The following is an 18359-nucleotide window of genomic DNA, read 5'->3' as shown; positions in this document are numbered from 1 at the left end:
TAAACAGTGAATGTGTTGTTTGTGTGTTGAAAGTTATTCTTAAACAGTGAATGTGTTGTTTGTGTGTTGAAAGTTATTCTTTGTATGTGTGATCTCTGTTGTCTAAAACCATCAGTGCGAGGTGACTTTGAACTGATCTCTGATTGGCTCATTTGTTGTTTCCTAGGATGCGAGGCATACACTAATGTTTACATAAGTAAAAATATCTCTTGGCTGTGATTGGTTGTTCCTCGTCACATGACGGATTCTCTCGCCTTGATGGCAGAATGTTTTTAACATTAAAGCATGGAGACATGTCCCAGTAGAGACACTACATACTGATATACACCTGAACATCAGCAGGAGAGGACTCTTTAAAGTAGAGACACTACATACTGATATACACCTGAACATCAGCAGGAGAGGACTCTTTAAAGTAGAGACACTACATACTGATATACACCTGAACATCAGCAGGAGAGGACTCTTTAAAGTAGAGACACTACATACTGATATACACCTGAACATCAGCAGGAGAGGACTCTTTAAAGTAGAGACACTACATACTGATATACACCTGAACATCACAGGAGAGGACTCTTTAAAGTAGAGACACTACATACTGATATACACCTGAACATCAGCAGGAGAGGAATCTTTAAAGTAGAGACACTACATACTGATATACACCTGAACATCAGCAGGAGAGGACTCTTTAAAGTAGAGACACTACATACTGATATGAACCTGAACATCAGCAGGAGAGGACTCTTTAAAGTAGAGACACTACATACTGATATACACCAGAACATCAGCAGGAGAGGACTCTTTAAAGTAGAGACACTACATACTGATATACACCTGAACATCAGCAGGAGTGGACTCTTTAAAGTAGACACTACATACTGATATACACCAGAACATCAGCAGGAGAGGACTCTTTAAAGTAGAGACACTACATACTGATATACACCTGAACATCAGCAGGAGAGGACTCTTTAAAGTAGAGACACTACATACTGATATACACCTGAACATCAGCAGGAGAGGACTCTTTAAAGTAGAGACACTACATACTATATACACCTGAACATCAGCAGAAGTGGACTCTTTAAAGTAGAGACACTACATACTGATATACACCTGAACATCAGCAGGAGAGGACTCTTTAAAGTAGAGACACTACATACTGATATACACCTGAACATCAGCAGGAGAGGACTCTTTAAAGTAGAGACACTACATACTGATATACACCTGAACATCAGCAGGAGAGGACTCTTTAAAGTAGAGACACTACATACTGATATACACCTGAACATCAGCAGGAGAGGACTCTTTAAAGTAGAGACACTACATACTGATACCTGAACATCAGCAGGAGAGGACTCTTTAAAGTAGAGACACTACATACTGATATACACCTGAACATCATCAGATGATATGCCTCTTACCTTAATGAGGAGTTCCCCTTGAATGTCTCTCTCTCTCTCTGGCTTTCCCCAGTCTCACTTCCTCCAGCCCTCCCCCTCTCCCTCTCTCTCTCCCCGCACTGGGCGGTATATTTTTGGGGGCGGGGTCCTCTCTTATGTCGGGGATACATCGGATCTGCGGTGGATTTGAACTTGCTGCAGAGCTGAGGAAGAGGAGCAGCTGAAACCACAGTCTCAACGGGGACTTCTGTCTGGAGATCTCTCTCTTTTTTCGGAAAGTGTTCAAGTGATAACCCAACAGGAGCAGCTGGATTTAGTTTAGTTTTTAATTTTTTCAAGGTAAGATGTGGCTTTTGTACCTGTCTCTTAAACTTTTAAAATGTGTCAAAATGTTTTCTTGTCGAATGTTTTTGCGCTTTATTCGAATTTCTTTCTGCATCTGCACGTGTGTTACCTCCGGGGGAGCCGTTTTTGGGGGGCAGGAATGTTCCCACAGTGATAAAACGAAACGATAAGACTCCCATTGATAAAAGTGACACTTGGGACCATTTAAATCCAATTAAATCCACTGGCAGTTTAACCTCCTGATCAGCTGATAATCTTTATCAGCCCAGCTGCTGATCTGCTGCAGCTGGGCTCTAAAAACACTTTAATAAAAAGTCTTTTAAAACAGGATAAAACCCCTAGAGAGGGGCGTAACACTTGTTAATGCATAAAAAGAGCGCTAGAGCAACAACATACTCCTTAAATACGTAAATATATAAAATGTCTACATATATGCAAAAACATACAGCACTGACAAACGATCACAATGACAGAATTACTCAGATGTAAAGCTTTAATAACTACTACGAGGAATGTAATGAGCAGATGTGTTGAACATCATGTATTCTCTGCTTCCCTTATCAGTCAGATGAAATCATGTATTTGTTTGCTTTGACTTTAGTAAGAAACAGTTTATATTTTAATATAAGACATTTTATTGATTAATGACGAAATAATCCACAGATAAACGAAAGGGGGTTATTTTCTGCAACTTTTAAAAATGTTTACACATTTCTTATCATGTAAAAACAAATATTAATAGATTAAATAATAAAGAACATGTTTCTTTTTCCTGTAACTTTTGAGTAAAAATGCATAAAATGTCAGTAAAAAGTACTTAAAGACCTTTGTCTCGGTCAGTGTATTAGATATTATAATATTACATTATTTGTATAGATGTGTTACTGTGTAATTTTTTTGTATCATAAAATAATATACATAATGTTAAAAAAATTATTTTGTGAAATTTTCAGTAAAAGTGTAGAAAATGTATCAGTAAAATGTAGTTCAATTACTATGAACTAAATTAGATTCCAATCTGCAGAAGTAGTACGTTTCTCCGACCTTTGAATCTCAATTCAACACCTGGACGTACCTGCAGGATCTGTGACATCACAGCTGGTGTGCAGCCAATCATGACGAAGCATTAGGAAACGGCTGACAGAAACAGCTGTTCAGAGAGGCAGGAGGCGTCTCTGAACAAATGGGACATTTCTGACATGGCAAATATTTGGATAATAATGGTGGGGAGGAAAGAGGAAAATATTGTTTATATCAAAATTGTTTAGAAGCACCAAATATAAAAAAATACTGAGATAAATTCTCTTAAAGGTCCCCTATTAGACTCTTTTTCAACAATACATTCCAGGTCTCTTATATATACAGAACATGTCTTTGATTGGCTGAAACACCAAACAGATCATTGCAGCATCCCATAATCCCCTCAGTTTCAGCCCTGTTTCAAAAGTGCTGATTCTGTGTCTGTAGCTTTAAATGCTAATGAGCTACTGCTGGCCACGCCCCTCTGAGAGAGGATTGGTTTAAAAAACACAATGGTGCTCTAGGAGGAGATTCAGGTGATAAGGTGGGGGGCGGGGGGGGTTACCTTGGTTGCTGATTGGCTAATGGTTACTCAACTGAAAAAAACATTATGACATCACAAAGTGACCAAAATCTGATCAGCTGATTTTGAGACAGGTTTTTATGAAGATGGGTCAGGACAGAAAGAGACGGGTCTTTGTTCCTGACACTTTCAGAATCTCTTAACACAGAGGGACACATGTTTAAGTAGAGCAGACATGAAGAAGAGGATTTTGCATTATAGTTGACCTTTTAAAGTTTAGCTTGAATATCAGAATTGGGTCAAAGTACTTAATTCTCTTCCTGTGTTTGCACAACACCGATCAGAAGTTGATATATTTCTCCTTTTATAAACGATATCACTTCCTGTTCTTTGTTTCTGTGCAGGTTGTTGAGATGATTCCTCTCCTCCTGCTCTGCTCGCTCAGTCTGAGTTTCGCTCAAGGTGAGTCCATCCTGCATCCATCCAAAACATTACATCACCTCTCCTCTCTCTCTCTCTCTCTCTCTCTCTCTCTCTCTCTCTCTCTCTCTCTCTCTCTCTCTCTCTGATGTAGATTTTAAAACACACCACACTCACATTCAGTTCCAAGTCTGACGAAGTGGAAAGTGAATATTACTCCAACACACATATACGCACAAGTACACACACTCACAAACACACACGCAGACACACGCATGTTAGAGATGCTTGAGTAATAAGGAGACATGCAGAGCAATCAGAATCAGGGGTAATTTATGACAATTTTGGAAATAAATAATAAAATAAATAAAAGTAAATAATAAAAAAAAAATACAAATAAGAAAATAGAAATAAAAGATAAGGAATAAAATACAGCACAAATTAAAAAAGTAAAGTAGAATAGTAAATATAAAAAAATTATAATAATAATAATTAAAGCTGCAAATAGCGATGAGCGGGTCTCCGAGGCAGGTGTCTCGAGGAATCGGCCGTTGGCAAACGTGGGAAGTGTCAGTCCGATCGGACAACGTACATGGGAGTTACAGCAGTAACATAAACATCGTGTTTGATGGCAAGTGATCTGTCGCCATGGCAACGGCATTTGATGACACCCCATAATACGCTTAGACCTGTTGAGGGCCGCATCGTCACCAAACCTGTGAATTTTTTAGCTGTTCGGAGCATGTCCACTGGAGTTATGAGAAACCGTGTTTCATGGCGAGCATTGTGTTTCCATGGCAACGGTATTTGACGAAATCTCAAAACTGACACTTAGTTATCTTCACTGCTGGACTGTTAGTACACATGTGAAGTTTGACTACTTTTTGACCATTTTCATAGAAGTTATAGCAAAAACGTTTTTCATGGCGAGTAATGTGTTGTCATGGCAACGGCGTTTTAGCGAACCTCACAATTGTCATATAGACATGTTGAGGGCTGGACCATTAGCAATGATCTGAGGTCTGGTGCCATTTTGACGATTTTCCTAAGAGTTCTGACAACATCGTGTTTTAGGGCGAGGGATGCGTTGCCATGGAAACCGCATATGGCTAGATCTCAGATTTGGCGTAGAGCTGTTGAGGCATGGAGTCGATCGGGTAAAATCCATTCGTTTTTCAATTTGCCAAATCCAAAATGACCGACCTCCTGTCCTTTTTTTTTATACACCTTCAAGAGGCTTTTTGGTTCGTCTCCGCACCTTAAGGCCCTGACACACCAAGCCGATTTTGGCCGTCGATAGATGTCTGGCCGTCGATGACGCAGGAGACGTGAGGCGACACAACAGTCGGGTCCGTCGGGACCTGTTCTTTGGTGTCAGTTTGGTGTGTCAGGGTCTTTAGATATATGTAGCGATTTTCGTTTGTTTACATTAAAGTGAAAGTGGGGGGAGTTTACGGTAAAAACGAAAGTGGGCGTGGCCAACGCACAATTCCGGAATTGACAACAAAAACAAAACAACGTAGAATTCCGGAACCCATTTCACACGTCTATAGAAATGTAGACTTTTTCCTCCAAATTTAACTTTTTTTGAGTTTGATTTTTGACAATTTGACTTTTTGAAATAATCTGTGACATCATGTCATCATGTGTTTGTTGAAGGTGAATGTGTCCCCTCTCTCTCTCTCTCTCTCTCTCTCTCTTGACAGATCTGCTGCATCAGCCCTCCAGCTCTGTGGACGGGGTCTCCGGGGCCCAGCAGCAGGGGTTAAGGGTCTTAAGAAGTATTGTCACAGGTGAGCTGTTACGGTTTACTCTAGAACAGAGCGTGATTCTCACCTGGATAACGCAGGTGATCAGAGGACTGACTATGGTGTTTCACTATGAGCCGGTTCATGAAGCAGTCGTGCATCATCATCATCATCATCATCATCATCATCATCGAATCATCATTGCCAATTAATCAATTAGTCTTCCTGTAACATCTTCACCCACTGATGGCTGCTGTTGTAAGATGAAATGTTTGCGTTGCAGCATAAAAAGACATGGCATTGTACATCACAAATGAAAAGACTTGAAATAATCATTCCAAAATGTAAACATTGTGTTGCAGTGCCCCCTCCCTCGGTGCAGATGCACGCCTCCGGCTCTCTGGCGGGTCGGGTGGTGCTTCCCTGCCTCTTCTCCATCCCCCCCCACACCACTGAGTCTCCCACGTCTCCCCCTCTCCTCCCTGCATTCCCCCTCACCCCCACCCCCGGCCCCCAGGAGGAGTTGAGGATCAAGTGGACGAAGCTGGATGCGTCCGGGGAGGATTTGTTGCTGGTGGCGCAGGGCGGGGCGGTGAAGGTGGGGCAGGACTACATGGGGAGGGTGTCTGTGGCGTCTCACCTGCTCTCGGTGGGTGACGCCTCCCTGCATCTGGAGAGGCTGCGGGCCAGCGACGCCGGGCTGTTCCGCTGCCAGGTGACGCGCGGCCTGGAGGAGACGCAGCACACCGTCAGCCTCAGCGTCACTGGTGAGGGAAACAAACGCACCCTAAAAACACCCCGTCAGCTAACGCCCCACCGGTGGATTCAAATAATATCATCTTGATTTCCTGTGTTTTCGACACTTATGAAACGGTAGTTAATATCAAGTGTTTTTCCGGGTTCTTCTTCCAGTGGAAACCCCGGGTCTCTCCCACACATTCCCACAGATTCCACATGAACTCTGACAGGACTCTTTGTGCATCACAAACACACAAAGACTCATTATAGCAGACACACAACTCTCTATTTCACTTCCATTCACTTCCTCTGCCCGGACGATAATAAAACTCCTCCGTCCGTCCAGAGGGGAATAAAGGAGCTAATGACAGCTTTGTGTTTCTGAGGACGATGACGGACAAACGACTGAGATTCTGCTCCGTTCGTTAACTGGAGGTCTCCGGTTCATTCAGGAAACTGTAATAATGATATATGTGTAATGCAGGTAGAGCAGGACGGAGAAAAGGACAGTCTTTATTCATTTCTTCCACGTTATCTTCAGCTTTCTTCATATCATAGCCACCCGGGGACGTGCACAGACATTTCGGGGGGCAGGAGCTAAATTGAGAAAAAGGACACTCTAAAAAGTTAAAGGTCCCATGTCATGCTTTTCTGGTTATCACCCGTAAAACTCTACCGGCCCGTCCACACACAGGCATGCAAAAGATCTTGAAAAATCTTGCTGCTGGGCGTGTCTGAAGCTTGGCGATTTTTTGCGACCAACAACCAATCACATGAATCTCCCGCCCCCACATACGAAGCAATAGCAATGTTAAAACGAAGTAAACTGGATATAAAATCTCCAAAGAGGCGAAAACCTACCAGTTTCCCCCACTGTCTCTGCCACCTCCCTCCATGCCTGGTTCCTCCGGTTTGTATCCCGGTAAATAGTTCTGGTCGTAAAGAACCGGGTGATTTGCTACCGTAATTTCTCGTTTGGAATATGAGGAAATGAACTGCGGTCTGGCCCTCCCCGCTTGCACTGGCGAGATTTGAATAAACGGGATTTGATTGGCTGATGCCAGCTTCGCAAGCATTGGGAGCATCAAAAGTTGAACATTTCTCAACTCTTGATGCTCACGATGCTTGCAAAGCCATGCTCAGCTCCCCACAATGCAGTTCGGCGAAGATTAAAAATCTTCTACGTCACCCCATTCAAGTGAATGGGCGAAGCTTTGAAAGATCTTTTTCATGCCTGTGTGTGGACGGGCCGTAACACAGAGAAGACCTCCCCAAAACAACTCGTTGAAAATACGTCATTGTCCATTTGATTCTTCCGGGTACGCATGATGTCAACCCGTACCCGGAACCAAATGGACCAATCCGTGGAGCCGTTACGTTACGTCCGCGGAGCCGTTACGTTAAGTCCCCGCTGATTGGTCCAAATTGACCAATCCACGGACTTCCTCTCACACACACTCACGGCCCGTCCACACTACAGCTTCAAAAAAAGCTTGCCGGCGGGCGTGTCTGAAGCTCGACCAACAACCAATCACATGAATCTCCCGCCCCTGACACACAAGCAGCGGTTTGATTGGCTAGAGCTTGTACTAGCATATGATTTGATTGGCTGACGCTTCCACTGAAAGCTTCAGAAGCTTCAAAAGTTGAAATGTATTTGATTTTGGTCTATTTTGCTGCATGTTTTCAAGAAAACGTTCAGTCTAATCTCCCGACCCGATATTTTTATTTGTATTCAATCAATATATTTATAGAAAGGGAAACTGTGCCCAAAAAGCAATAGATATATATTCATTTATAATTAAAAAAATATTGAAATAAAACTTTTTTTTTTTTTTAAAGCACCCCATAAAAAGGGCACTTTCTCTGGAGGAAGGGCCCACTTTGATGTCTATGTGTGCACGTGCCTGTAGCCACCTAAAAGCTGCTGCAAAAGTCCGTAGATGACCCAGAATCAGCACTTTAGTAACAGGGCTGAAATAGAGGGATATGGTGGATGTCCAACATGCATGATCTGTTTGGTATTTTGAGCAAAACACTTCATAGACATGATTTGTATATATCTGAGACCTGTAATATATGCCTTTAAGATTATCCCCTGAATCTGTGGGTCTATTTAAGAGTTCCTTCATGAACCTTTGGACTCTAAGCCTTTCTCCCAGCTTCTCTCTCTGACTGTGTTTCTTGGTGTTTCCGCAGGCGTTGTTTCCACTACCGGGCGAACATCAGCCGCTACACGCTGGACTTCCTTTCAGCCGTGGGAGGCTTGTGCACACGCCGGCGCCACCATCGCTTCACCGGGTCAACTGCAGGCTGCGTTCGAGGACGGGTTCGACCAATGTGACGCCGGCTGGCTCTCCGACCAGACCGTCAGGTGGGGGCACTAAACTACTTCACATAAACACCAGACCTCTGTGTCTTTGCAAGTCTTTTTCCACATGTTTTATGATGAGTAAAAATCTAAAATTAAGAAATCTGAATCTGTTTCCAACACACAAACACTTCTTTTAAGTATTTTGTAATATAAAGATCCATCGTTTTTATTCTGACACAGATACACTTTATTTCACTCTTTTTGTTCAGTTTAGTATTATTATTAGTACTAGTATTATATTTTCTTCAGTTTTGACTGTCAGCTTCTCAGAATTGGACTTTTTTCAAAAAAATTGACTTTTTTCACAAATTTGACTTTTTTCTCAAAATTTGACTTTTTTCACAAAATGAAAGTCAATTATAGACTGGAGGTTTCATGTGTTGTTTATCTGTTCATTGTTTGTTTGTTTGTTTACTCCCCAGTTACCCGATAGTCGAGCCTCGTCCCGGCTGTGCAGGAAATCTTCTGAATCGACCCGGAATCAGAACGTACGGCCTGAGAGAGCCGGAGGAGAAATACGACGTGTACTGCTACGTGGACAAACTACACGGTAAAGAGTACAAGTACAAGTAGAGATGGAAGAAGTGCTCAGATATTAACTGCAGTAAAAGCAGAAATACTAAAGTTTAGAAACAACCAGTTACAAGTAGAAGTTAGGATTAGTAAATATCATAATTCCTTACTTTATTAGTATTGGTATTTGTAAAGTAGCTATAGTTACTGAAGCTGGAGTAAAAGTATAAAGTAAACAATTGTGTCTAAACATTTATAAATTCAAGCATAAGAACAAACACACACAATGCAATAAGATGGATTAGAGAAGCAAACACGAAGACGATGCAGCATTTTCCAACTTTCTTATATAATGTTTTAATATTTAAAAAAAAAAATCAAAATATTCCAAAATGTTCGAAGTTTTCTCCAAAGATATATTTTTAACTTTTTTACTCAAGTACAATATCCTATTTTTTAAAATATATTATTGAACTTGGTATTTTTCTTTTTTTTAATATTCCTAAAGGTTCCAACTTTTTACCCCAATTTTTTTTTTTTTTTTTTTACAATCTTGCTATTTCTAAATATTCTGACAAAAAAGTATTTTTTTAAATGTATTTCTTTTAAACTATTCAAAAAGAGAAACATTTCAAGCCTTTAATCAAAATACATATATTTTTTTAATATAAATGTCAAAATGTTCACACTTTTTTCCAAATATTGTTTTTTTAAATAAATATTTCAAATTATTTTTCAAAACATTCCTAAATGTTCTAACTCCGTAAATCTTACGTCGTAACCCTTCCTCTCTCTCCCCCCTCAGGCGAGCTCTTCTTCCCCCCCTCCCTCAGTCAGAAACTCTCTCTGCAGGAGTCCAGACTCCACTGCCTCTCTCTCGGCTCTGTTCTGGCCTCTCCGGGTCAGCTGTTCGCCGCCTGGAGATCCGGATTCAACCGCTGTGATTACGGCTGGCTGTCGGACGGCAGCGTTCGACACCCGGTCACCGTGCCGCTGCCGCAGTGTGGGGGGGGCCAGCTGGGGGTCCGCACGCTCTACAAACACCAGAACCAGACGGGTTTCCCAGACCCCCAGGACAAGCACGGACTCTACTGCTTTAAAGGTGAGACGGAAACACACACAGGTGAGATAGAGGGGCAGGAAACAAACCTGGTAATGAGTCAGCACTCAGCTGGTCTGGACGTCAATGGCCAACAACAGTGCAAGAGGGTCTCAACACAACACACTAAGTTTGAGCCTTGAAAAAAAGCATGACATTTGAGCAAAATCCAGTAAAAATCGAGTATAGAAAAATGTGAATTTAGAACAAAAACAAACAGATTTTGTTTTGTTCTTCAGCGCTTTTTGTAGCTACACATTTAGCTGTTTGTCTCTTAGTGTCGTGCTCCACCTTTCTGCAGGCTCACCCATTTCCAAAAGTCCAAATCCCTGAGACATTTCACTCATTAAGTCACAAGATTCAGATTCAGATCGTATTAAAACATATCATGGAAATGTGTCTTTGGCAGTGGCAAGATTAGATTGCTTCTTAAAGAGACGGTGGTTTGTTCTCCCACTGGCTTCGGTCCATTCAAATACCAGTTGAATTAATTGACTTAAAAATAAGAGGTAAGATAAGAAAGGACTTTATTTATCCCGAAGGAAATTGTTGTGCCCGAGTTACAGAAATACATTAAGACATATAACACAGCAGCATAATAATAAGACTGTACACAGTACAAAGAGCAATTCAATAACTATCTGCAGCAAGAACAGCTGTTTAGAGGTCCAGACGAGAGGACAAACAGCAGCAGGATACACGCTGTCCTTTATGAGGGGAAAGTCCCTCGAACACAGGACCAGAGAGAGAGGGGGAGAGAGAGGGGGAGAGAGAGGGGGAGAGAGAGAGAGAGAGAGAGGGAGAGAGAGAGAGAGAGAGAGAGAGAGAGAGAGAGAGAGAGAGAGAGAGAGAGAGAGAGAGAGAGAGAGAGAGAGAGTCCCTAATGCTGCACAGCTGGAGACAAACCAAACACACATAGACGTCATCGTTAACACTGGTGTAAAGTCACAGGGTACATTGTTTTCCTACGTTAACAAGCAGACAGAAGAAAAACCCACAAGAACAAGATCTGAGTACTTTTACTTTTACTCAAGAACAAGATCTGAGTACTTCTACTTTTACTCAAGAACAAGATCTGAGTACTTCTACTTTAACTCAAGTACAAGACCTGAGTACTTCTACTTTTACTCAAGTACAAGATCTGAGTACTTCTACTTTTACTCAAGTACAAGACCTGAGTACTTCTACTTTTACTCAAGAACAAGATCTGAGTACTTCTACTTTTACTAAGTACAAGATCTGAGTACTTCTACTTTTACTCAAGTACAAGACCTGAGTACTTCTACTTTTACTCAAGAACAAGATCTGAGTACTTCTACTTTTACTCAAGTACAAGATCTGAGTACTTCTACTTTTACTCAAGTACAAGATCTGAGTACTTTTACTCAAGTACAAGACCTGAGTACTTCTACTTTTACTCAAGTACAAGACCTGAGTACTTCTACTTTTACTCAAGAACAAGATCTGAGTACTTCTACTTTTACTAAGTACAAGATCTGAGTACTTTTACTCAAGTACAAGACCTGAGTACTTCTACTTTTACTCAAGTACAAGACCTGAGTACTTCTACTTTTACTCAAGTACAAGATCTGAGTACTTCTACTTTTACTCAAGAACAAGATCTGAGTACTTCTACTTTTGATCAAGTACAAGATCTGAGTACTTCTACTTTTACTCAAGTACAAGACCTGAGTACTTCTACTTTTACTCAAGTACAAGACCTGAGTACTTCTACTTTTACTCAAGTAGAAGATCTGAGTACTTCTACTTTTACTCAAGTACAAGACCTGAGTACTTCTACTTTTACTCAAGTAGCAGATCTGAGTACTTCTACTTTTACTCAAACAGTATCTGAGTACTTCTACTTTTACTCAAGTACAAGATCTGAGTACTTCTACTTTTTCTCAAGTACAAGATCTGAGTACTTCTACTTTCACTCAAGTACAAGATCAGAGTACTTCTACTTTTACTACAAGACCTGAGTACTTCTACTTTTACTCAAACAGTATCTGAGTACTTCTACTTTTACTCAAGTTCAAGATCTGAGTACTTCTACTTTTACTCAAGAACAAGATCTGAGTACTTCTACTTTTACTCAAGTTCAAGATCTGAGTACTTCTACTTTTACTCAAACAGTATCTGAGTACTTCTACTTTTACTCAAGTTCAAGATCTGAGTACTTCTACTTTTACTCAAGAACAAGATCTGAGTACTTCTACTTTTACTCAAGAACAAGACCTGAGTACTCCTACTCCCCTGGTCATTAGTGCTTGCAGTATTCTTCAGTATTCTTCAGTGTGATGTTTTGCAGATGATTTAACTGCAAACAGGTTTAGCAGAAAGTGAAGGTACTTTCAGGACCTGTGGGGGGGGGGGGGGGGGGGGGGGGGTTGTTGGGCTTTGGTTAATGTACAGTTAGTGACAGTCTAAGGACCCACAGCCCCCCAAACACATGAGCTCACTTCTGGGTAGGGGTCTGCAGGATATAGAGCAGAAACCCCCTGAGAGCGAGTCTGGAAACACCTCCAGAGAGAGGGGGGGGGGAGGTTACATCAAATATGGTTTTCTGTGTTGACTTAATGTCGTTTTTAGCTAAAGAGTGGATAAAGAAAAAACATGGCTTATCATTTTCCTTAAATCCAAATGGACTAAACATTTAAAAATAAATAAAATATTTCGAAAAAGTAAAAATATATTATATATATTAAATAAATACATGATAATAATAATAATAATAATGTCATGTTGTTACATGATATATAAATGGGCTTATTTATGTCCTCCTAATGTCTGAAGTTCCTCTTGCTTCATTTAAAAGTAGATTTTTGTTCGTGTTGCATTTGGATGGTATTTTAGCAGGTTTAGGTTGCAAGCAAAAACGATTAGAAAACCCTGGTTAAGTATTTGTATGCATAATCACAGTTGTGTCTTGTCCTGTATCTGTCAAAGTACAATATGTGTTCCTGAGATGAAGTGGAGAGGTATAAAGAAGCATGAAGTCAGCAGAAGCGCTCGTACTGAGGAGGGGGAAACAGAAAAGGGAACCCCGCCTAACGGCACCGTAGGTAGGGAGGGAGTTACGTGGCGTTTACTGAAGCATTTTGTCCCCCAGGACTGCATGAGGTCAGCTGCACACAGAGAGCTGTTTGTTCAGCTTCCTCTCCTATGTATCCCATCATAACGAGATGTCAATCTGTGGCTGCAGAAACGAAAGCCTTATGGTCTGCTGTAAATAACGTGTTCGGAGAGAAAGATGCATTCAGGATTTAAGAAGACGACTGAGAAGTCAACGTTAGACAGAAACACAACACGATATCACTTAGAATAGAAGAGAGGATTCAATTAGACAGTGGGATGGAGACCAGAGGAAACCACTACGTCATTAATTAAATGCATTAATAAACAAATACAAAATATATAGTTATTTACATTTTTATTACATTTTTTTAATATATATATATTATTAAAAACATAATGCATTAATTAATAAAAAACATTTTTAGAAATAGTTTTAAATATATATTTTTTAAATGTATACTTTTTGTGTTTTTGTTGGCCCAATTGCATTACCGTCTGTAGGGACTTTCAACGAGGGTTCACGTCCCGATTGGACCAGTGTGGACGGGTCACTGCCAAGGTGCCTTTGAGCAAGCATCCGAACCCCCACCGTCTTAAAATAACTGCTCGCGGTACTCTGATGGGTTAAATGCAGAGGTCCAATTTCACTGTGTGACAAAATAAACAGGGTCTCATCCTCTTTCTATTAACATACAAATAATTACCAATAAGTGAAATGCACAACTCGACTGAACGTATAACACGAGTCCAGCCACACTGAGACCTTTTATTAGTAACTGTTTTTATTCTGAAACCATGGTTACTTCATGTTTCTAAAATTAAGTTTTGTTTCCTTTTAAAGTCTGCAGTCTGATGGCTCCATGATTAGCATTTTCCAGATAGTGCTGGTTTATTTTCTGAATGAGTCACAACAGTACTGATTCACTCTGAAAGCATGTTGTTTCTGATCTTTTTGGAGGCTTTTTCTGGACCAGTATTTCAGCCAGCCGGCGGCAAACGAGGTTACTTTGTTTTTGGGACTTTCCAAAGCGTACCACAAGTTTTAGCCGAGTTCTTACCTTTTAAGGCAGCTATTTTTAAGTGACATGTAGTAATGGCAGAAACCTCTCGAGGACAGCAGATATTTCTCCCATAGCACGATTGGGATGGATTTCAAAGAGAACTAACAGTGAAAATATAAACTACCCAAATGGAATAAACCTCAGTAGGTGTAAAAACAAGATTGACTTTAATACAGAAGAGGTGACATCCTTTAAAGCAGGGGTCTCAGACTCAATTTACCTGGGGGCCGCTTGACGTAGAGTCTGGGCCGCTTCAAGTATTCCGCAAAACATTTATTAAAAAAGACAACATTAACACTTCTTCAACATCTTCTTAACATGAACTGTTCTTCACAACATAACTATGTGCAGTTGCTCTTTCTTGCTGGTAGAGACCTGGCAGCGCTTCCTCTCACACAGCTGAGCCACATTTGGTTTGAGGGAGGAAGCAGTTGAAACCCTCAGTATGTCTTGAAGATGTGCATCAGTAAGTCTGGACCTGGACTTTGACTTATTGAAGTTCATGGTGGAGAAGAGCTGTTCACACATATATGTGCTCCCAGAAAGGCACATGGTCCGCTTGCACATCCTGGAAATCTCAGGGAAGGAGGGGGGCAATTCTCTCATGAACTGTCCCAGCTTGTCTGCTTTCCTCATTCACTTCCCTGAACTTGGCTTTGAGCTCAGAATTGCACTGCAGGTCGATGAGCTCCATTTGAAGCACACCAGGGGCATTTTCCACATCAAAGGAGAAGGGGTCTGCAAACATTTGGAAAGTGGCTCTGTGTGTCTTGAAGTCTGCAAACCGCTGATCGAATTCCTCCTGTAGCTTCACAATGGCATCAATATACTTCTCACCACTGAATGCTGTGCCCCTGTCCATGAGAGCCTTGCATGCTGGGAGCTGGGCTTTCCATAACATCAGTTTTGTAGAGAATGCTCTGACATTGTCATATGCTGCACTAACAAGCTGGCCCTGGCCCTTCAACTTCTTATTCAGAGCATTCAGCTCCTGCGTGATGTCAACAAGCTAAGTCCATGAGCCATTTGGGATCACTCAGCTCGGGAACAGCCATCCCACCCTTCTCCAGCATGAATACTTTCAGTTCTGTTCTCAACTCAAAAAACCTCTTCAGGACGTTTCCCCTGCTGAGCCAACGTACCTCTGTGAAGTAGAGCACATCCTTTAGGCCCCTGGATCTGATATGGTTGATGCATTTCACAACGACAGACATCACATTGTCAAACTTCAAGCATTTGCTGCAAAGGGCCTGCTGATGGATAATGCAGTGCAGAGCAATAGCCTCCTCCACACCCTCCTCCTCCAGTCCCTGTCATTGATGGCGCTCCGTCCGTCGTGATTCCAACAAACCTCTTCCATGGCCGACCGATATCCGCAATGTCCTCACACAGTTGCTGAAATATCTCCTGAGCGGTGGTCTGGCCATGCATTGGTTTCACTGTAAGCAACTCCTTTGTCACTTCAAAATTGTCATCAACACCACGGACACACATTGCGAGCTGAGCGGTGTCAGTGATGTCTGTGCTCTCATCAAGAGCCACAGAGTATGCACGGAAAACTTTGGCTTTGTGGCACAGCTGATCATATATGTCACTTGATAAGTCAGACATGCGCTCTGCCACTGTGTTAGCTGACAGGCTGATGTTGTTGAACTGACCCTTCTTTTCCGGACAGACTATACTTGCAGCCTGCAACGTGCATTTTTTTACAAACTCGCCCTCCGTAAACGGCTTTCCGGTCCTAGCAATCATCTCACTCACTATATAGCTAGCTTCGACTGCTAAATCAGCCTCATTGCTTCCTTTCTTCAAGAGATTTTGTTGCTTCCATAGAATATTTTTTGGCTCTGTGACTTTTTTCTCTCTCTCATCTCCCAGGTATTTTGCATACTCTGCATGTTTAGTTGAGTAGTGACGTTTGACGTTATACTCCTTGTATACAGCGATTTTCTCTGTGCATATAAGGCACGTTGCGTTTCCCCTTTACTCAACAAAAAAATATTCAGTCTCCCACTTCTCCTGAAACGTTCTGTGGTCATCATCGATTTTTCTTTTCCCTGAAAGTTTTGAGGAAGACATGGCGATATATTTTGTTTCCACTCTGTCACTTTTGGATCACTCTGGATTGATTCCGCTGCGCGCATTTGATTGACGTGTGGCGGAGTTCCCTCGGAGGGGGGAGGGGCGAGGGAACTCCGCGCAGCAGTTCCCTGCCAGCAGCAGCAGCAGCGGGAAAAATAGAATTGAAATATAAAGCGCAAACGTAAACGCGCGGGCCAGATTAACACTATTACATGATATCAACAAAGGGGCCATGAGAAACTGTCTTGCGGGCCACGTCTGGCCCGCGGGCCTGGAGTCTGAGACACCTGCTTTAAATTCAATAGAATAGTAAAATGAAATCGTCTTTAATACTAAATTCATAGAAAAATGAGAATACTTTAATAACCATAAGTCTTAGCAACCACAAATGTGGGAACTCTTCAGGTTCAGAAACATCATTACAAATCAAGCATTACAGTCTTCTTGTCTGAATTTCAAAAAGGTGAAAACTGCTGAGGTTTTAAACCCTCTTTCTTCTTCTCTGTTTCCTTTTCCTGCAGCTAAACTACCCGAACCAACGACTACAAGTCCTCCGATGATGCCCAATGAATATACAACTGAACGCCCCAAAACCACTCCAACACCCGGACCAGTCTTCATCCCAGAAAGAACCACTCCAACACCCGGACCAGTCTTCATGCCAGAAAGAACCACTCCAACACCCGGACCAGTCTTCATCCCAGAAAGAACCACTCCAATACCCGGACCAGTCTTCATCCCAGAAAGAACCACTCCAACACCCGGACCAGTCTTCATCCCAGAAAGAACCACTCCAACACCCGGACCAGTCTTCATGCCAGAAAGAACCACTCCAACACCCGGACCAGTCTTCATCCCAGAAAGAACCACTCCAACACCCGGACCAGTCTTCATGCCAGAAAGAACCACTCCAACACCCGGACCAGTCTTCATCCCAGAAAGAACCACTCCAACACCCGGACCAGTCTTCATCCCAGAAAGAACCACTCCAACACCCGGACCAGTCTTCATGCCAGAAAGAACCACTCCAACACCCGGACCAGTCTTCATCCTAGAAAGAACCACTCCAACACCCGGACCAGTCTTCATGCCAGAAAGAGCTGAAACCCAAACCGAAGATCCCGTTACATATTCCAAACACACCTCCGCTCAGACTCTGGCCCCCGGGACCCCCACTCCAATGTTCATAGACTACGACGTTCCACTTTTCAACCCCAACGTATTAGAGGCGTTACCAAGTAGAGGAGACACTTTGCCCCCCATGAAGCTGCCTCCGTTACCGACCACCCGCGTGCAGCCTCCACAACTCGATATCTCCCATGGGGGGGAGGAGGTAGGCAGAGTGGGGTCCGGCAGTGGAAGTGGGGAGGGAGGAAGCAGTGAGGGAAGCTACAGTGGGGCGATGGTGACCCCGGGACAAGGGTGGGAGGAAACCACAACGAGACCAAGTTCCCTTCTGGAAATCACCCCAGAAACCACAGAGAGACCATTGCATCTCCTTCCAGAGACCCCCACCCCTGAACCAAGCGTACCAGCCAGCAGCATAGAGGGGGGTCAGCAACCCGCTGTTGTTTTTAAAGAGGACGTCACCCCAGGAATGACATCCACGTTTGAGCTCGACCATTCGCTGGCCATTCCTGTGGCCGGGGAGTCCTCCTCTGGCAATACGCCCTTCCATCTCATCATCGTCGACATGAAGGACAGAAACCGATCAGGTGAGTTAAAGGAAAACTTAATCCACTGCTGTCATACTTAAGATAAGAGATCGGACTAGATAGAACTTTATTGATCCCAATTTGGGAAATGGTTGTGTTGCAGCAGCAGCAGCATAAGAGACGTGGCATTGTTCAATAAAGACTTCTTAAAGTGTTCCACTCAGTTCTGGAAGTGTATTCCTCAATTCCTTCGTGTTTTCAACAGATGTATAACTGTGGTTTTTTACTGTG

At 42.3% G+C, this 18359-nt stretch overlaps 2 protein-coding genes across 2 annotated transcripts in view; both read left to right on the top strand.

The window, feature by feature from the left end:
* Positions 1–6823, top strand: part of LOC307025491 (versican core protein-like) — an 82976-nt gene extending 76153 nt beyond the window's left edge. Inside the window, exons 2-5 of the mRNA XM_079660215.1 lie at positions 1685–1751; positions 3705–3762; positions 5427–5513; positions 5831–6823. Of these exons, the coding sequence (XP_079516341.1) occupies positions 3714–3762; positions 5427–5513; positions 5831–6312 (618 nt within the window). The 5' untranslated portion in view covers positions 1685–1751; positions 3705–3713 and the 3' untranslated portion in view covers positions 6313–6823. The remainder of the gene's footprint in view (positions 1–1684; positions 1752–3704; positions 3763–5426; positions 5514–5830) is intronic.
* Positions 6824–8211: 1388 nt separating this feature from the next.
* The window catches only part of vcanb (versican b), a gene marked incomplete at its 5' end in the record, with an annotated part of 48077 nt that continues 37929 nt past the window's right edge, over positions 8212–18359 (top strand). Inside the window, 5 exons of the mRNA XM_079659988.1 lie at positions 8212–8227; positions 8406–8580; positions 9003–9130; positions 9899–10195; positions 16935–18128. Coding sequence (XP_079516114.1) covers positions 8212–8227; positions 8406–8580; positions 9003–9130; positions 9899–10195; positions 16935–18128 — 1810 coding nt within the window. The remainder of the gene's footprint in view (positions 8228–8405; positions 8581–9002; positions 9131–9898; positions 10196–16934; positions 18129–18359) is intronic.

Source organism: Notothenia rossii, assembly GCF_949606895.1.
Source record: "Notothenia rossii genome assembly, chromosome: 11".
Lineage (NCBI taxonomy): Eukaryota > Metazoa > Chordata > Actinopteri > Perciformes > Nototheniidae > Notothenia > Notothenia rossii.
Note: the sequence above shows the minus strand (reverse complement) of the source record. Positions and strands in the feature narration are given on the sequence as shown.